Source organism: Meriones unguiculatus, chromosome 21, assembly GCF_030254825.1.
Source record: "Meriones unguiculatus strain TT.TT164.6M chromosome 21, Bangor_MerUng_6.1, whole genome shotgun sequence".
Taxonomy (NCBI): domain Eukaryota; kingdom Metazoa; phylum Chordata; class Mammalia; order Rodentia; family Muridae; genus Meriones; species Meriones unguiculatus.
In genome coordinates, this window is record NC_083368.1 from 17,104,747 (window position 1) to 17,125,928 (window position 21,182).

The 21,182-nt window shown below is 39.9% G+C and overlaps 1 protein-coding gene across 3 annotated transcripts in view; it reads right to left on the reverse strand.

Annotated features, from left to right (window-relative positions):
• Positions 1 to 21,182, reverse strand: part of Klhl7 (kelch like family member 7) — a 57,433-nt gene that overhangs the window by 32,637 nt on the left and 3,614 nt on the right. For 2 of the 3 annotated variants that reach the window (XM_060373989.1, XM_060373991.1), the window contains exons 2-4: positions 6,216 to 6,318; positions 5,248 to 5,341; positions 4,860 to 4,984 (exon numbers count right to left, since the gene is read on the reverse strand). In XM_060373989.1, coding sequence (XP_060229972.1) covers positions 4,860 to 4,984; positions 5,248 to 5,341; positions 6,216 to 6,318 — 322 coding nt within the window. Of the gene's footprint in view, positions 1 to 4,859; positions 4,985 to 5,247; positions 5,342 to 6,215; positions 6,319 to 9,901; positions 10,038 to 21,182 lie in introns of all 3 variants that reach the window. The other variant, XM_060373990.1, reaches the window with a different exon arrangement.

The window sequence follows — 21,182 nt, forward strand, 5'->3', positions numbered from 1 at the left end:
GTCCAGACTTCACAATAAGACCCTGGCTAAAAAAATACCAAGTAGTACGTGTTGTAGGTAGGTGCACAGAGGAAATAAAGCAAGGCCTCCGGAAAATTTAAGTGGGCCTCATAAATCTAGATCAGTTTTGTTCCAATAATTTGTCCATTTTTGTGGCAATATGAGGTTGTCTTATGCTTGACAATAATAAGAGAATCAATTTTTCCAAACTTCTCTCAGGTACTGTTAAACATTTTCTTTCACAAATAAATCTAAAACTATTATATTTAAAAATGGGATATTTTTGATAAGACTGCACTAAGCTTTGGATTGCTTTTGGGGAACAGCTGACTTCTGCAACATAGAGAAAGAGATCTATGTAAGAATGTGCCATTGCACTGGAAAACAGCTCATCAGAGAAAGGGTCTTGCCTCCAAGCCGGGGATCCTTGGGACCCACGTGGAGGAAAGACGTCACCTACTACAGGCTGTCTCCTGACCACAGGTACACCAATCTACAATATATCCAGTTAACAAAAGGACTTGACATTTATTCCACTGTAAGTTATTTACGACATCAGCTTTGCTTACACTCTCTGTATATACAAATTTTCCTTTATAAAGCTTTGTATACTTCCCATTCAGCATTTTCCTAATTGTTCTACTATGTTTTGGAGGGAGTTTCTTATATTCTATATAAGGAAGCAAAGTACTGTCCACAGGCCAAATCTAGCCAGTCCTCAATCTGTCTGTGTGCCACCTTGCCAGGGTTAGTTACTGTTTTTTATGCTTATATCTAAATGTTTTTTAGAGAGACAGGGAGAGAGGGAGAAAAGAGACAGAGACAGACTATGAATGACTTTTTCTGGGTGGGTGAGGGGGAGAAAAAAAGGGAGAAGGAAGGAAGAGAGAAACGCTAACAAAGCCTAAAATATTTACTATCTATTCCTTCACAGAAGCAGTGTGGTAAGTCCTCTTAGATTTCTTTGGCGTATAAAAATGCAAATGGACATCTTCTTAAATGTTAACTGACCTCCCCCTACCCCAGTACACCCATGTTTCAATTTTCTGTTGTTTATTAACATGCTATGGGATGGAGTATTGTTGCTTTGTTTTTTGTAGCCCAGGGTGCCTGGAACTTTCCAGGCTGGTCTCATCTCACAGAGCTCTGTTTGCCTCTGCCAACAAGTACTGGGATTAAAGGCACCATGTCTAGCCAATACAGAGTTTTGATGTTTTCATATTTATACCATAATTCATCACTACCAACCAATTTGATAGGGTAGATGGTATCTTTCATCTCCTTTAAGTCTCCCATAAAAATGAACTGACTTGTTCCCATTCTGAACATTCATGGTGAAAGGTATGCTATTTCTCTATAAATTTGCTTGCACCAGCAAGATGATTATGTGTGGTTTATGATTTACTTATTAACTGATTTGTGAATAAAGTCTCAACATGTAGTCCAGATTTGTCTTAAACTCACAATCCTTTTGCCTGAGTCTCTTAAGTGCTAGAATTACAGGTATGTGCCATCGAAACAAGCTAAAACCTTTTCATTTTCTTAAATATCACAAATAGATACTGAAACCCCAAGAAGTGCCTTTATCACCTGTTACTATGCCTTTAGGTATGTTTATATTTTAGTTTGTTAATAACCTTTGAGAATGAAATAATCAAAGGATAGAATTTCTGAGTAAATCTTCTATTACTAATATTAGAGGTTAGTTTTAGGTTTACACTAAAACCGAAAAGAGTCCCCTTAAACTTCCTGTCATCATCCACGTCAATCTCCTCCTCCATCGTTGTCATTAAAAAGGTTTTATTCTGCGTGTGCTTTGCTGGGTATGTCTGTGCACCGTGTGCATGTAGTGCCCACAAAGGCCCAAAGAGGTCTTAGAACTTTGGAACTGGAGGTACAGGCGGCTGTGGGTCACCACACGGGTGATGAGGAACTGAAGCCAGCTCCTTTGCAAGAACCACCACCAATCATGTTTCGTCTTCCCAGCACGATCGCTACCTGGCTCCAGAACATTTTCACCACCTCAAATCCAAGCTCTCCACCTTTAGAGATAAAAACACCACTAGATAGAGCTGAGGAATATCTTAGTTCAGAAGTCAGGCATTTTACTCAGTCTGAAGTTGTCTTTAAGATCCAATGCAGATCTTTGTAGTTTGTTGACTTGTCTTCTCTTCTCTGCTCTTGGAGCCGTTTTACATTAGTGCCCCATTTCTTCCTCTTATGGCTCTTTCATCTTTCAGTAATGGCTCCCTTTTATTTGCAGTATTGGATCCTGAGATAGTTTCCTAACTGACTTTTTAGTTTGAATTTTAGGGGGTATCTACTTCACTGTTCAATCTGATTAAATATCAAGACTGAAAAATCATGGGACTTATGTCCCTTTAAATATCTTTTTATTTTTAATCTTCTTGTATTTATTACATTCAATTTGCCCCTAGGAGCTATTCATTTTGCCTGTTTAGTGTGATTTTCTGTCTCTCAAACTACTAGGTTCCCTTGAACTTTGTATGATTTTGTTCTGTTATTTTCAGACCAGGTTTCACTATATAGCCTTGGCTAACCTAGACTAGCTATATAAATCAGGCTGGTCTTGAACCTACCTCTGCTCTCTCAGTACTAGATTAGAGAGGTTTGCATCATCATGCCTGACTGAATTTTGCCCAATTCAATCAAATGCCATGGGTTCCCTTAGCACTTAGGGAAGTTGGATTGTCCAGACATGTTAAGCAGTAAGTAGAGAAGCAAAAGGAAACTGGATAGCAGTGACAGCTATACTCAGATCCACAGAAAAAGCAGACGGAGGCAGGTCTGCCTCTCATCCTACCTCTACCAAGTTCCTGAGGGACTGTAAGATGGCTCAGAGCCACTGTCCCCTTTTCTGAGACAAGATCTCCTACTATAGCCCAGGCTGGCTTTTAACGAGGGCAATCCACCCACTTCAGCCATCATGCCTTGCTGAAGTCTCTGTCTTTGTCCCGAGCTCAGGCTCAGAGTCAGGTTCCTTTCTAGGCCCCTGGGCCACCTTTCCCCTTTCAGCTTTGTTAACAGTACTGAGCTTAGCGGAAGAAAGCTTACCGACCATGCACAAGGCCCTGGCTTCAAGCTCAAGCCACAAAAACAAACAGAAGCCCCACAAAATGGTAGCAGGAAATAGGCAAATTCCAACATGCTCTGTTTAGAAGCACAAAACATCAGACATACTTAGCAAAAATTCAACTTAGTTTCTACACATTATATTTGGTACCACTATCTCTACTGCTTTTTTTTTTAAGACATTTTTGTTTGCAATTAAATCATGCCAAAAAATTTAAAGTGCTAAGAAGTTACTTCAAAAATGTGTTTTAAAAATTATTTATTTATAGCTTATGTGTATGTGTGTTTGCCTGCACAGGTATGTGCACTGTGTCCATGCCTGATGCCTAAGGAAGCCAGAAGAGTGTGAAGGATTCCCTGGAACTAGAGTTACAGGGTGCTAGGAACCAAACCCGAGTCCTCTGCAATAATAGTAAGCACTCTTAACTGCCAAGATAGCTCTCCAGCTTCCCACCCCCGATGTCTTTTAAAGTAAAGCCCTCCTGTAAAAGCATGGTGTGCAAATACTTATTTATATAAGGAAAACCAGCTTTAAATATTATAAATAAAAGCTAGAGGAAGAGAGCTGTAAACTATAGTACAGAAATTGAATCTCAATCCAGAGGGTGCCTGATATACATAGGTGAATAGCAGGCAGTATTTATTCCTAATAAGGGTTTTACATGCTGACCTATGGCTAAGAAATTCCACCATTATGTTCACCTCCATACCTACTTGTGTCCTACTTCATCAACTGCAGTTTCTTCTCAGGATGCTAGACCAGTCTCATTTTTCCCCTTTTGCCTGACCTTTATTCTTTTCTGCAATGATCCTGTTTCCTTTTTGACTACCTTCCAAATTTTCCTCCCAGGGCTCAGAGTATGTGTGCTGGTAGGAATACAAAGTGCCACAAGGGAACAAAGTATAGGAAAAGTGGGACAGAAGAGGTCCAAGCATCCCCAGGAGCCCTCTGCCCCAGCCTTCACCTTCCTGTCATCAGTATCCTTCCATCCTTCCCTTGAGTCAGAAATCTTAGTGTCGATTCAGTTCAGGGCCCTCTATTTCCTTGATTCTACTTTTTTCTCCTTGCTGTCCTGGTCCTTCAGCCTTTTCTTTCCCTAAAGTCTATGACTTACAGAATGGGTAGGAACAAAGCTCAGAATATTTGTTCACTGCCACTAAGGATTATCTCACAGTAAAATGCACTCTAAACTTAGAAAATTCTGAATTACTTTCTCCACTTCTTTCAAGGACAACTTTCTTACTTGAGGCAATAGCTTCAAAGAGCTACAGCAGTTCCTCAACAAGCCCCTTAAGTTATGATTTCTCTGTTTCCTAGTGCAAAGCCTCATATTTGACCGTGGAGAAATGGCATGGTGTTCTATACAAGCAACAGATTACTGTAGTGACTATATGATTCCAGGGAAGTTATAGACAATTTTCTTAGTACATTATGAGCCTATAAGAAATGTTGGTGTTTTTTATATAACAGAAATAGATGACATCCTTGTACCTTGTCTTTGATAAATAAAAAAATCATAAAAGCCATGTTAATTTTGAAAATGTTGACAAAGAATTTATTGAGCTTTCCACTGCCCAGGCAAGTATGTGCCTTTCTTTATAAGTTCCTTTTAAATTTTATGTTTAAAGTTTTAAAATGTTTCAATGAATAGTATCTTTAAGGTTAAGTGAAGATTCTTATCAATATATTTTTTCTTTATTTAAATACACAATAAGGATTTTTTTTTTTTTTTTGGAAAAGAGAATAGGAACGCGGTATTTCTTACCAAGACAATTTGAAGCATCAACTTGTTCCTTCAAAAAATCAACACACATTTTCTTCACAGGTTCAATCTGGTACTGATTTGCTGCATCTAACAAAGACTGAACATTGTTGCTATTCACAGAGATTCTGTAAGTTAAAGAGAATATTAATTTCACACAATTTTTATTGCTTAAATAATATTACTGTGAAATATTCTCTCCTGCAACAAATAATCCCTCCAACTCCTCAAAAAAACAACAACAATAAAAAAAAACCAAAAAACCCTACAGTTTTTGTTGTTGTTTGTTGTTGTTGTTCTAAGGAATCAGGAGCAATCCAATTTGTTACAATGATGCTTTTCTGTGGCAGAGCCAATTTTACAACCCCCAAAAGAATGATTCTTAACTCACCTAGCAGTATAAGCAAATTCCACCAGTTGTTCAATAATATCAGGTTCAGCATCTTTGAGTTCTACTTCAAAGGACTTCGATTCAAGCATGTTAGCTGAAAGAAGAGAAGAAACAAATGATAGCAGCACCTCCACAGGGTTAACTGAGGAACCAGCATACTCCAGGTTATAGTAAATGCAGAAAACACTAGAACAGAGAGCTCTAGATGGAAATAAATGCAAATTAACTCTCCATGTTAGTGGCACTCCTTTAATCTAAATGCTTCCTCAAGTGCAAATGAGAAAGATATAAAATTAGATTTTCTTTTCTCCCAGGTCCTAAAATAATTCAGCCTCACTCCTCTCTTATTTCTCTCCAAATCCTCAGAGGTAGGAAGGACACCAAAGATAAAGCTTGAGGCGGATATGTTATTTAACTTGATCAAGATCGCAGAACAAGAGGTAGGTGTTGTGATGCACACCTGCAATCTCAGCACTTGGGAGGCAGAGGTAGGAGGATCACTGAAAGTTCTCAGTCCATCTTGCCTACAGAGTAAACACCTGTCTCAAAATCAATAAAACAAACCTCAGAAAACAATACTGAGCCGTGTGATCGGGACTTGGTTCTAGGTCTCGGCTAAAAATAAAGGGTTCTTCCACTACACTGTGTCTCATTTTCTCCCCTCCCTCCTCCTTCCCCTCAGTCCTTTCAAGGCATAAACTTGCTAGATATTATGCCAAGAGATGTATCTGTTACCCTGTCTTCCTACCTCAGGTGACGTAAAAACCAACCAACCAAACAAACAAAGAACCCTGGACATTCAGGCAAAAACTATCTTTACCATCACAGACAATTTGATCATCATCACACCTGAGTACTTTCATTATTGTTCTATAGCCTTAAGTTCTAAATAGTATTAAAAGCTAGAAAAAATTATTTGGATTCTACCTAATTCTCATAAAAAACGGGTTTTACCAGCAAATACTCACTTGTGAACATTAAGTTAAAAAAGTGACTGGCTGCAGCAAGGACAACGCGGTGAGCAGGTATCTTCCTCTCCTGCACCATGAGGATCACATCACACAGTGTTCTCTAGCAAACAGAAAAGAACACATAAAAAAGAGCCCACTGGTTCCAGCTCAGCAATATTAAGTAGAATAAGGCAGAAACTACCAAATATTGTAATGCCTGTATCTATTTTCTACTTAAATCCTTTCCATACACACTTTAGAACATATTTATCAAAGACTTCCAGAGTTGCTGTCAGACAATATCAAAATTTGGGACTCTACTTCCTAATAGTCAAGAGAAACATAAATTAGAGTGTCATTAAAAACAAGTTTCCTGAGCTACCGGTGATGTGTACAGCTGAGGAGAAGCTTAGGACACCCACTTTGAGGCAGCATAAGGAGATCCTATCTCGCTTTCACCCTCAAAAGAAAATAGTCTACTGATCCTTCAGGGACGCTAAAACCTTTTTCCTGGCATAAATTCTAAGGCCTTTATTGTTAGCTTTCTGCAGGGAAGGGAGGAATTAAATGATATGATGATATATGCAAATTATAACTTTTCAAACAAACTATATTTGATTTTTCTAAATTATCAGTGCTTGGTAAAATCCAGAGTATATGACATATTACCCAAAAAAGTAGCTGTCATAGCCCTAGAGGGAAACAGAAGGATTCAGAATACACAGAGAAAATGAACTGTCTTCCCCCTCCCGGTTAATCTTTCCTTAAATAGCTTTTCTCACAAACACCCTTCTGACAGACGTTGGACAGCAGCCATTTCAAATTTGTAACTTCTGACCAAGACAATGGCAGTGATACTCTAAGCTACTGAATGAAGGTAGCCCTGCAATAAACTGCTAGAAAGAAAAATAAAAGGGAATACTGAAGAAAAAAAAAGTCAAGGGTTATCCTCTTATAGATGACTTTAAATGAAAAAAGAAATGTCTTTTTGGGGCATCAAAAAATATATTCACAATGAAGCTCATGCAGAGCTCACAGAAAATTTGGTGCCTACTATTTTGCAACTATTGTTCTAACCACTTCAGGAGTATGAGGCAAGCAACGTATTTGAAGTCACCTTTTTTTTTTTTAATCTTGAACCTGAGTCCTCTGCTGAGACATCTTTCCAGCCCCATACTGAGTGGTTTTTAAATCTTGTTACAAATCTATAATAGTTTATTAGCCTAGAAGTTGCAGTTTTTGCAAGTTTTAGGTATTTTCTTAAATAACAAGTATTTTACTAATCCAGCTTCTGGGAACCTGACATTTCCTATTATTTATTTAGTTAGCTATTTTATGTGTGCGTATGTGTACATACACTTACATGCAGGTGTGTGGGCCCATGCCTGTGCATACAGAGGCCAGCGAGAGATATCTGATGTCTTATTCCTCCCTCACTTTCCACCTAACTTTTCTGAGATAAGCTCTCTCAATGAACCTCAAGTTCACTGTTTTGGTTAGGCTGGTTAAGCAGTGAACTCTCAGGACCTGACTCTCTGCATTCTGCTGGGTTACAAACACATTTGACCACGCCTGGCTTTTCTGTGGGGATTTGAACTCAGTTCCTCTTGCTTTCACAGCAAGTGCTCTCACCCACCACGACATCCCACCAATCCTACTTTATTTTGTAAATAAAAATCCAAGTAAGATGCTAATGCTTAGGAAAAAAAGAAATGAGCCTCTAAAAGCAGACTAAAAGATAAACAAATTTTCAATTTAACAGTTTATTTCAAGACTTGTAAATTTTGTGGGCCAGTGCTTAGAATCTTATGCAGATTGACAGACCCTAAAGCTATCACTATCTCCATAGACCGCTGACCTTTCAAAGGTTCATTGTCGGATCTTATGTGGAAAAGGTGCAGAACAAGAATAGTCCTCTCAGGTGATTCATCATATGCAATACCACATACACAAAGTGGCAAAACCAAACCAGTCATCACCAAAACGAGCTGGTTACACTGTCTGGAAGCAGGTAGGAAGCAGGAAGAAGCAGGTGGGAAGGCAGGAATTAGAAAGGGAAAGAGAAGATCAAGCAAACCAGATGCAGCAGATAACAGAGCTCTCTCTCACAAGGGATGGATCTCTGACAACTTACGGGAGTTTTCACAAAACATTAAAAAAAAAATTCCACAAGAAAGGAATTTGGGGCAGAATGAACTTTGTCTGCTGGTAGTTTCCAAGTGTGTGACTGGATTATTGTTGTACCTGTGAAGTGGTGGGGTAAAGTGGGAAGAATCATTTGTTTTGCAGTGACATATTTATTTAACTGTACTGCAATAAACTGATGTATCAAAAAGACATGGGTAAGTGAGTTCCTGTCTGATACTACCAATTAATGAAGAAGTATATACATAGATCAAGTGATCCAAGTTGTAGCAGAAAGCCATCTGTAGCGGTCTTTTTTAAAACTTTATTTGGGGTGTTTAGGCCTTTCCCTCCCTTCCACCAAGCCCCCAACCTTAAGTAGGAGACAGCATAGTTTAGTAGGGAGAGGAGCCCAGAGCCCTTTACTTCTCCCGGCTAGTTAGGGTCAAGAGGTTCTTTTAGGGCTCCCCCCAATCTCCGGCAACTGCAGACGCAGCTAGCGGTCTCCTCCATGCTGCTGCACCCGGAAGTGTTTCTCTCCATCTGTCTGCTCCAAACTGTCTCACTGTCTCTGGTCTTCCAAACTGCCCCACACCACACACCAACACTGACTGCTACCACATGCACCTCCTCTCTCTTTCTCAGCCCTCCTATTTCTACTCTCAGAGTCCTACACCATGCCCCTCTTCTTGCCGCATATGGAAGGCTGTGGAAGGCCAAGATCACACCCTGCACGTGACAATTAGGAGGCATGGACAAACTGTAGCCCAACTAAAATCCCACACTTGGGATTAAAACAAAAATATTTACATAATATAACTGAGTTTACGAAGAAACCAAAACTTCCATTAACTTCCATTACACCAAGTCTGGAGAGCACGATAGTTCTAGGTGAGCTGAAGCATGAGAAATGTAAAACAAACCAATGTAAAATAAACCAAAAAGCTCAATGTCTTAGTTACGGTTCTTTTGCTACAATGGTGGAAACACCATGACCAAAAAGCAAGTTGGGGAGGAGAAAGCTTGTTCAGCTTACACTTCCACATCACAATCCATCTTTGGAGGAAGTCAGGACAGGAACTCCAGTAGGCCTGGTACCTGGAGTCAGGAGCTGAGGAGAGGCCATGGAGGGTGCTCAGCCTGCTCTCTTATAGAATTCAGGACCACCAGCCCAGGATGGCACCACCCATAATGGGCTGGGCCCTCCCCCACTGATCACTAATTGAGAAAATGCCATACAGCTGGACTTCATGGCGGCAACTGAGGCTCCTTCCTCTCTGATGACTCTATGTCAAGCTGACACACAAAACCAACCAGTACACTCAACAAAGCAACAACAGATACATTTCCCAATACATATTGGTTAAATTTAAGAAAAAAAAAAACTTGTAATTTTTTCTGTTCATTGCATCCCATATTAGTTTTATATTTTTGCATTTATTATTCTCAGCTTTTGAATCTTTAATCTTTCATAAACAGCAGTTTTTTGTGATGTTGATGGCTAATGGTTTGAATCCTCCCTTCAAATCTCATGTTGCACCTTAATTGCTATTCTGATTGATATAAAGGGGGTCCAGTACCTTTGGCAACAGGGAAAATGACAGTGGTGGTTCCGCAGGGGGCATGGACTGTGGAGCTGCTGTGCAGGGAACAGCTGCCCAAAAAGGGCATTATCTGCAGGATCACGATTCAGACTCACTTCTTGTAGAGCATAAACTATTAGGAAACATTAAAAATGTAACTAAGATAACTAAGAGGCTACTGAGTACAGTTTATAGCCATTCTTTTAAAGAAAGCATTTCAAGGGTCCTGAACTATAAGCAAAGTGCCTGTGCAAATGAAAGCCATGAAGTTTAATGAAGACAACCCCCACCCAAAAAAAATTAAGTCTGAAGAGACTCTTTGAGTAGGGATCTATCAAGATATGCAGTATCTGTTATAAAAACTCAAGATAAAAATCAACTTTACCAAAAGGGCGGTGTTGCTCACTGCTCATTTACAGGAACACTACAGGATGGGGCCAGGTTTGATATTAATAGTCAAACAAGTTCAAAGAAGAAGAAAAATGTCAAGCCTTTAAGTTTCCAAGATGGAATAAGAGAGGCTATCAGAGGACAGAATGTAGCACTTCTGACTATCAGGTGAAGAGAAAATGTCAGTGGGAGACTGAAACAGGATGGGATCATGGGGAGAAAGAAAGGGGAGCCATATGCCAAAATCTTACCAAATTCAACCCTTTTTTCTGAAATGAAATTATAGATACTGAGCAGTGCTTCATATCTAATGACAACAGCAACAATAAAAACTTGTCCTGAAGCCAAAATAATCGAGTTTGTTAAGAGCAGGTCCACTTTGATGTTAAATAAGCAACTCAGCCACTTGTCTCAGGTTTGAAACTTAACACATTTTAGATCTGAATAAGACTGGTTACTAATGACCATGTCACAGTCACTACTAAGCTTTTTTTGAAATTCCCCCTGCCAATGACATTAGTCCAAAACTCTTCAATTTGCCTCTGGCAAAAGTTTAGGACAATGGCAAAAAGCAGCCATGTTCTTTGCCAAAATATCACAATAGTTTCTAGGCCACTTGCTAATACTCATCTCCCCTACCATAGTCCACACTGCCCGCATCACTACTGTCTTCCATGTTCCTACTAGATGGCCTATTAAGCCCCACTTAAAGCATTCAACCATTTTTTTTTTCTAGTCCAAAGTCCCAGTCTTCTGTATTCCTCCAAACAGCAGCATAGTCAGGCCTGGCACAGCAACATACCACTTCCCGGTACCAACTTCTGTGTTTGTGTTCTGTTGCTGCAAAAAGACACATGACCAAGGCAGCTCATATAAGAAAATGTTTAACTGGGGGATGTTCACAGCTTCAGAGGGTTAGTCCATGGTCTTCATGGTGGGGAGGATGGCAGCAGACGGGCAGGCGCGGTGCTGGAGGAGTAGCTGAGAGCTAGAGTCTAATGCAAAGGCAGAGAAGAGAAAGGGAGGGGGGCCGGAAGGAGGAAAAGAGAGAGGGAGACTGATTGTGCCTGGCATTGGGATTTTGAAACCTCAAAGCTTACTCCAGTGACACACCTCTTCCACCAAGGCCAAAGCTACTGCAATAAGGCCACACCTTCTAATCATTCTCAAACACTTCCACTAACTAGGGATCAAGTATTTAAGTATGAGCCTATGGGGACCATTCTCATTCCAACCACAACAGTTAGGCCCAGTATGATTAAAAGTCAGTCATGAAGGGTGGGGAACTCGAAAGATGACTCAGGTTAAGAGCACTGGCTGCTCTTCCAAAAGTCCTGAGTTCAATTCCCAGCAACCATTTGGTGGCTCACAACCATCTATTGTGATTCTGGCACCCTCTTTTGGTGTGCAGGCACACATGGAAGCAGAACACTGTATAAATAATAAATATATTTTTTTTTAAAGTCAGTCATGAGTATATCCCTCAGTAGATTGTAGATTGAACCATAGGTAAGTAAGATAAATCAATAAAAAGACAAATGAGATGGCTGCAGGGGAGATGGCTCTGTAGGTAAACTGAGTCTAAGGACCAGAGTTTGGATCCTCAGAACCCAAATGTGATGCTGGATGGGCATGGGTTTGGCTATAATTACGGCCTTAGAAGGTGGAGACAGGGCTCCAGAACAAGCTAGCTGGAGAATCCAGCAATGTTCACAAACTTGGGTTTCACTGAGAAACCCTACCTCAAGAAATAAGGTCGAAAAGCTACCTATAGAGATGATTTCTGACCTTAATCTTGGACTTCCCACATGCACTTAAAACACTTGCACACCACAAAAATGCACACATACATACATACCACATCACACATGTGGATGCAGAGGGAGGGAGAAGGGGTCAGGAAGAGAGAAGGAAGGGAAGGGAGGAGGAAGAATAAAAGAAAAATGAAAAAGACAAAGGGAAACAGTGTTCTTACCACAAGGGATTAATAATCTTTTCTTACTGTTAGTGAAACAGACTCAAATAAATCCATAGTAAAATTAAAAAGATAAATTTTAAAACCTTTTTTAGGAATTATGTTTATTCCAAAAAGCAAAGAAAAGTAAGATGGTCCCAGGACAACCAAGGCTATACCTTGAAACACTGTCTTAAAAATCTAACTAAAAAAAAAAAAAAAAAAAAAGACAGCCAACAAGCAGTTCCACTGGCCTGCTCTCAGAGACCTAGCAGCTGCTTATGTCATCGTCTGCCACTGCCAGGTGCGGTGTTCCAGGTGTGTGTCACACATAAAAGGGCACCCAGCCACAGATCTCTCTGCTTTTTGCTTTCCTCTTCCCCAATAAACCTCTCACACTAGATCTGTTGTGTGGCATCATTTCTCAGGGCACCCATCTCCCAAGGATAACCCTCACCACAATTTATCCTATCCTATCAAAGACTAGACTTAGACATGCATCCAATCTGAATAATAGAAATGAAAAAGAGAAAAGCAAAATTAGACTAACTTAGAAGAGAATTTTCAAAAGGAAAATCAAGTCAGACCAAACAGTTTTGAAAGAGAAAGAAAAACGGTTTAAAATAATTGCCCTTTGTGGGGGGTGGGGGACAGACTATTCTGTTATTTGTTAAAGGAAAGGACAATGTTATAAACCAAAAAACAAAACAACAGTTGAGAAAGAAAAGCAAGAATTCAGTTGTAGACTAACCTATTTCTTTCAGAAATAGAGCCTGGAAATAGGAAAGTTCTATAAGGTTCTTTTTAAAGCTAAATATTTTTTCTTTAAAAAAATATAAACTTCACCAGCAGTGGAGTTTATATTTTTTTAAAGAAAAAATATTTAGCTTTAACCACTCTGGAAATCCATCTGGCGCTTTCTCAGACAACTAGGAATAGCGCTTCCTCAAGATCCAGCTATACAACTTCTAGGCATATATCCAAAAGAGGCTCAAGTACACAATAAGAACATTTGCTCAACCATGTTTGTAGCAGCTTTATTTGTAATAGCCAGAAGCTGGAAACAACCAAGATGCCCCTCAACTGAAGAATGAATACAGAAATTGTGGTACATCTACACAACAGAATATTACTCAGCAATAAAAAACAAGGAAATCATGAAATTTGCAGGTAAATGGTGGGAACTGGAAAGGATTATCCTGAGTGAGCTGTCCCAGAAGCAGAAAGACACACACACAGTATATACTCACTCATATAGACATATAATATAGGATAAACCTACTACAATCTGTACACCTAAAGAAACTAATCTAGAGGGAGGACTCTGGCTAAAATGCCCAATCCCCATCCTGAAAGGCAAAGAGGATGAACATCAGAAGAAGAAAACTGGAAACATGTTAGAAACTTCTTATAGAGGACCTCTGAAAGGCTCTGCCCTGTAGACTATCAAAGCAGATGTTGAGACTTATGGCCAAACTTAGGGCAGAGTGCATGAAATCTTATGAAAGAAGTGGGAAATAGTAAGATCTGGAGAGGACAGGAGCTCCACAAGGAGAACAACAGAACCAAAAAATTTGAACCCAGGGGTCCTTCCTGAGACTCATAATCTAACCAAGTACCACGCATAGAGATAATCTAGAACCCCTGCACAGATGTAGCCCATGGCAGTTCAGTGTCCAAGTGGGTTCCATTGTAATAGGAACAGGGACTGCTTCTGACATGAACTGATTGGCCTGCTCTTTGATCACCTCCCCCTGAGCGGGGAGCAGCCTTACCAGGCTACAGAGGAAGACAATGCAGCCACTCCTGAGGAGACCTAACAGACTAGGATCAGAAGAAAGAAAAAGAAACCCTCCCCTACCAGTGGACTTGGGGAAGGGCATGCATGGAGAAGGTAAAGATTGGGAGGCCAGGAGGGAAGGAACTAGAGGGGAGAGATACAAAGTAAATAAAGACTAATTAAAAATAAAATAAAATTAAAATATATGTAAACTCCTTCCTCTAAAGACTAAGTAGTAGTTTTTCATTCATTATTAAGTAATTTTCAAAGTGATAATGGTGGGAGGACAGGAGTGGTATACACTGCAGGGGAACCCATCTAGAAATTTATGGAAATAAGACTCTTAAAAAGAGGCTCCTAGGTTATATGTCCAAACCAGCAAGAGCTAGCAAGAACTCCACTGACCCTGAACATAAACGTATGCTTTCCACTGAGGAAAACTCCATTTTAAAAAAGCAATGGAGGAGCATGTGAGCAAAATGAACATCTGGAACTATTATCAAAAGAAAACGGAGGAGTGTTTTTATCTCACCAATGTCAGGTTTACCCACCGACTAAATCACAACCAGCTCAAGAAAGAAGGCCAGCAAGTCTGCTGGGGCTGCTTGAAAAGGGGGTAAGATTTATTAAGAGAGGGGAAAAAGACACTAGAGACATAGCAGCCCATTTTGTCACAAAGGAGTAAGAAGATGTCTGCTGCTCCTTTGCTCGGAAATGCTGGAAAACTCAAGCACCTAGGAAAGATGAAGTTGTAGGGGAGCTTCTAAAGGTGATACTTACCCCAAGGAACTACAGGCCTTTAAAACATCTGTTACATTCATTCTCCAACTAAGACAAATGAAGTAAAAAGACTCCTTCCACAATGGGACAGGCTCATGAGAGACACCCCAGGTGCAGAACAGACCGAAAGAGCAGAAGATTCAGGGCCACAACCTGCTTTGCATAACTGCTGGCTGCAAAGGGGAGTAATTGCTCCCAAGAGGGAGGGAAGCTCTGTTACTCAGGAGAACTTGGACATTCAGCCAAGGACACAAGATTCAAAAAAAGTGCTGAACCTTATTAAATATACAATAGTCAAAGAAAGGAAATGCAAGGGATCTGAGGATTCCATCCATTTGGCAAATTTCTAACATTTTGCACAAGAAAAAAGAATGCATCATATGCTAGAGAAGCAGCAGTGTATACATACAAAAATCTTTTCAAGAGGTTTCCCTGTTGGCCTCTGAAGGGTAATTCTTCCCAATGGGGTTTAGTCTGACACACTGAAGACCAGAGATGAGGGGGGGGGGTTTTGCACACAATCTGTTAAATCCAAAGCTGACATTCTTTTCTTGTCTTTACTTTGAAAAGTATCTCTTCTGAGTCAGGTTTGTGAAACACATCTTTAATCCCAGAGGCATGGAGATCTCCGAGTTTGAGGCCAGCCTGGTCTACAGAGTGAATTCCAGGACAGCCAGGACTACACCGAGAAACCCTGTCCTGAAAAACTAAAACACAAGTTATCTCCAATGTTTACTTTTTAATTTGTATTTATCCTCTCTCATTGTGCAAAGTTATAGCTTGATAGATGAATTCAAAATGCCTGTTTTTTTTCTTTTGAATGAAGTGAAGCTCATATTTTCTCTTTCAATTCCCTCAGAGCTTTTACTTCTGCTCCCAATATTATACGCACATCCACACACACACACAACATTCTAGTAGTTTTATAACTTCTTTTATTAAATTTATTTTATTAGTTCATTCACTAATGAATGTATCCCAGCTGTAGCCCCCTCTCCCATCCCCTCTCAATCCCACCCTTCCTCCCTCTTCTTCTCCTATGCCCCTCCCCCAAGTCCATTGATAGGGGAGGTCCTCCTCCCCTCCCATCAGACCCTAGTACACCAGGCCTCATCCTCCCTCAGGGGGAGGTGACCAAAGAGCCAGCCCATGAGTTCATGTCCAAGACAGTTCCTGTTCCCATTATTAGGAACCCTCTTGGGCACTGAGCTGCCATGGGCATCTGTGCAGGGTTCTAGGTTATCTCCATGAATGGTCCTTGTTTGAAGTATCTTTTTAAAGCAACAGAATCTATTTTCAAAGCATCTAAATCTCATTGGAAAAGAGGAAAGGATGAGGGCATGGTGGAGGGAGACAAAAAGGGCTAATGTGTAAGGAAGGGAGTATGTGAATACAAACAAAGAACATTATATGCATGTGTAAGAATGTAATAATGGCTCTGGCTGCCATCTTGCATCCCCCCATGTGTGTGCCTTATCTCAGCTGGTCTGCCCGAGACCCCCTGAGCACGAACCCTAGTCCCCCAAAGTAAAGGAGAGTTTTCAAAAAGACCAAAATGGGTGGCTTTCTGCTACATAAGTCTCAGTGCAAAAACCAAGCAAAATGCTTGCCCCTCCCCCAAAATCAACCTCACAGTAATATTTCCCAAAGAGAACCCAGATGAATCTCAATACAGAACTGAAAAAAGAAAAAAACAAAACAATTATAAACATGGCCTAAGAGTTTAACAAGGAACACAGATAAACACTAAATGAACTTAAAATAAGACAGGAATAAACTCAGTTAGCCTGAAACAACACAATCAACTGACTGAAATAATGACACTTTATGGTTTAAATAAAAAAGTGATTTTAACAAGGAATTTGGAATACTGAAGAAAACCCAGGCTGAAAGAAAGATGGCAAAAAAAAAAAAAAAAAAAAAAAAAAATTACCAGTCCTGCCAGAAAATTCAGTGGGAAGCCTAACCCATTAAAGACAAGGTGGCAAATAGCCCACTAAACTAAAGAAAATGATTAAGTAAAAGAAAACAAAAACTAAAACAACAACAACAACAAAACCCTCAAGAATGAACTATGAAGGAACTTTGGGCCGTCATGAAAGATCAAATCTATGAATCATGGACACAGACACGAACAACTCCAGATCACAGATACAGATCTTCAAAGAACTCCCCAAAACCAAAGGAGATGCCCTTTGGTTACAAGAGGTAGGCAGAACACCAAACAGGCTGAGAAAAATAAATTCTCTGCACCATATTAGTTAAAACTCTACAGAGACCAAAGCAGTGTTGTAAGCTCTAAGAGAGAAGTCTCAAGTCATATGTAAAGGTAAGCCCATTAGAACAACAGACGACTTCTCAATGCAAACAGAGGAGCTTGGAGTGATGATGTCCTAAAAGCGCATCAATGTCCACTAGACTAATTTACTCAGCAATACTATCTGCCACAAAAGAGAAAGAAAACTTCCATGACATAAATAGGCCAAAGAAATTCATGTTCAAACCACCTCTACAGAAAAACTGGAAAAAATACTTAGCATTAAAGAGAATAAGTATAACCAAGAGGCTTCTAGAGGAAATAATGATGTCATAATAACTGGTATACAAGGTAAGGTAAAAAGCAAAAAAGAAAAAAAAGCCATCAAGCAACATACACTCCAATAACTTATAAATGGTGCCAACTCACCAACCAAAAGACAAACTAACTGAATGGGTTAAGAAACAGGATCCACCTTCTTGTTCTCTACAATAAACATACCTTCACTGTATTACAGTGAAAAGACTTAAGAAAACAGTCCAGGAAAGTAGAAAGTCACCACTGTGGGAGAGCACCTTTAGTGGAAGAACATAGAATACAGATGGGTTTAAGGGTATAAGGGAGGGTGTTAAAGCAGAGGGGTGGGAAAAAAGAGAAATAGCATCAAAAAAAAGTCACCTGGAAATCTATTTTATAAGCTTTCTTACAAATAGACTAAAAATAGCTCAACTGGCTTTTACCCTACAGATAATGCTCTTCCTTGAAACCATCTACTATATACAAAGTCCAGTCTCAGGTGTGGGATTCCTCCCTTAGAGCTGTTGGTCAAGGGGTCTAAGAGATCCTCAAAACAACATGGCTACTGCCACTGCACATGGCTGCCCATCAGAACTCATGTGTAAGGTCCTCCTGCTCAAGATGCACATGCTTGGAGAAAGCAACCTGGTGCTGAGCCTGATGGTCAGCCTTCACCAAGCCACAAGGTAGTAGGCAGGCTGCTGGGAGAGAAAAGGCACCAACAGTCTTTCTCAGCAATGTATGCTCATTGTGTGTAACAGTGGCACCAATGTCTTGAGGTGTGTGGTGGTTTGAATGAGAAATGTCTCCACAGATCCATGTATTTGAACCCCTGGTCCCCAGTTAAGGAAGGTTATGGGACCTTTAAAAGGCAGGCTCTTGCTAGAGGAAGTATGTCACTAAGGGGGGCTTTGTAGTACAATCTAGGCCCCCTTCCTGTTCCCCTTACCTTCCTTTCTCCTTCCTGTGTGCAGCTGAAAATATCATCGGCAATCTTCCTGTTCCTGCCACCATGCTTTCTTTCCCTGAGAAAAAAGGCATGTTGCCATGCCTTTCCTGCCATAATGGACTTTAACCCCCTGGAACCACGGGCTTAAATAACCCCTTTCTTCTGTAAGTTGCTTTTTATCAGGGTATGTTGCATATGAGGCCTGCCTCACCAGAGAACTCATGACCCAAACTGTAAACCTGGCCAAGAACCTACTGCTATTCTTTTGTTAAATACGGTATCTAACTGCCTCCTAAAATACCTCTCTCTATACCCATGGACAAGTCCAGAACTAAGCCACTCTCTCAAGAGGCGCTTCTTTTGGCAGTGGATAGAAGTTAATACGGAGAACCAAAAATGATCAAAGCGCAGAGAGTAAGTCACTGTGGAGTACTCGTCGTGAAATGGACCCTCTCCTCACACAGTGTCTTTTGAACACGACAGGCAGTTGCACTCACAAACTCTCAGCTATGGAAACTACACCAGCTGCTAGTTGCTAAGCTACAGGGAGTTGATGGATACTAGGGGACAGTCAGTTTTCTTCAAGGGTAGGGACCCTGATAAGTTAACCATGCCTCACTGGACAGCTCTACAGCTACATGCAAGACAACCCTGATTGGACTCAGCAGGTTATATAAAGGTGAGAGGGTGATATGGGGAAGGAAGCACAGGAGAATCAGAAGTAGTTAGAGAGGGAGAGTGAACAATGTATTTAATCAAAATAAAATGCACTAAGTTAAAAAGAATAAATTGAAAAAAATCTTTAGAGACCACAACACAGCAATCTATACTTAAACAGGAAACTGCAAAATCATAATCATTTTAAACAGCAAGCCTATCTAATTCTCAAATAGGCTTTGTGTTTCTCTCAAAGAACTCTCAATAGAGGTGTAACACAAGGCTTTAAATGGCAATTATACTTGAACTCATTTCATAGTGAAAAATGCAAACTCCAGTGATACTCTAAAGACATGTCCCTTACAATAGTAACACATGTGCGTTATTAATATAAGAAGGCACATTAACTACATATAAGTAACAGTGACTATGATCCAGCTTTGTAGAGCCTTATTAGTAAAGTTAATCCAAACAAAAGGTTAGGGAAATCAAACGACAGTCTAATTAAATAAGATGCCACTATTCTCTCACCAGAAGAGCTAAAATAACAAACAACAACAACAAGCTGTCAGATGTGTACATTTGGCACAATCAGGCTGGAAAACTTGAAAGCTATGTGTGAAAACCAAATGTGGTGTGCTCTCTATAATAACCCAGTAACTTTCCTCCTTGGCATTTCCCAATAAAAACACAAACATATACATACCATAAGACACATAAAAATGTTCAAAGCAATAATCTTTTTTTAATGTTTTTACTTATTCTTTGAGAATGTCATTCAATGTGTTCTTGATGCTAAGAACATCTTTTCCCCTAAATTCTTCCAGATTCTCCCTACCCTCCAACTTCATGTTCTTTCTTCAAAACAGTGTTTAAATTTTTTTTCCTTTTTCTTTTTTGAAACAGGATTTCATTTCATAGCTCTCAATATACCAGATAAATCATCACGTATTTGTATAATAAGGAATAAGCTAGTTAGTACTATCCTAAAAAAACAGATAAAATCCACTACTGTTGGTTTTAAGAAACTGAAGCATGATCCTGGGGCCCAGCTCAGTGTGGTACAGCGCTTGCTCAGCATGCACAAGGCCCTGAGTTTAATCCCCGGAGGTGTATGAAAGAAAAAAGGGAAACAAAATAAACCCAAGCATATACTGCATGAGTCCATGTTGATTTCTAAACATGAATTCATGATCAGAAAATGGTGGTTATCATGGGGAAAAGTGATTGAGAAAGCACAGGGAACCTTTTTTGTACTGGTCACATTTTAGTCCTATTATTAGAAATGTATTTGCTTTATAATTACTGAGTTTCAGATTCATAAATCTTATACTTAATCTTTAAAAACAAAAGGATAGAAATGACCAGGATACTGGAGGAAAAGGTACAAAACCCAGAACGCTAAGGCTGCTGTGTCTGCAGAATGCTACTTCTATGCTTTGTATGTACTAAAACTAATGTTGAAACTTACATACACTGGTAATTAAACAATGGGACAAAGGTGGGGCCTTTCAGAAGTAACTAGGTATTAAGGGATCCACCCTCATGAACAGTGAGTTTGGGGCTGGAGAGATGGCTCAGTGGTTAAGAGCTCACACTACTCCTGCAAAGGGCCCAAGTTGGTTCTTAGCACTCATGCTGGATAGCTCACAAATGCCTGGACCTTCAATCAAGTCCAGAGGATCTGATACCTCTGAAGGCACCTGCACTCATGTGTACTATCTACATGTACACAACACTCTTTATAAAAACAAGTGAGTAGCTTAGCCATGTGAGTGGGCTGTTTTAAGTATGCCTGTCACTCCCCTCAGCCTCAGCTGTTCTCTCATAATCATGCTTACTTTTGCACAAAGCTGATTTCTTTCTGAATTTCACAGTGTACTATTTGGTCCCCATCAGATGTTGAAAAGATATTGGCAATGTCTCGGACCTTCAGATTGGAAACTAAATAATCCTGCTTTCTTCATAATTACTACTCTTCGGGTATTTTGTTATAGGAACACAAAATGAACTCATATAGCAGTACATAAAAGAAATGACCTAAATTGTGTTACCTAAATCCATAGAACAAATTAGCAATAGGGTAGGGATTGGAATTGAGGTATGCTAATCTCAGAGTATTCTGAAATCTTTAAAAGAATGTTTCTAGATATATTCGGAGGATCCTTATCATCCAAACACACATCATCTTCATCTGCAACACAATGAGGTTTA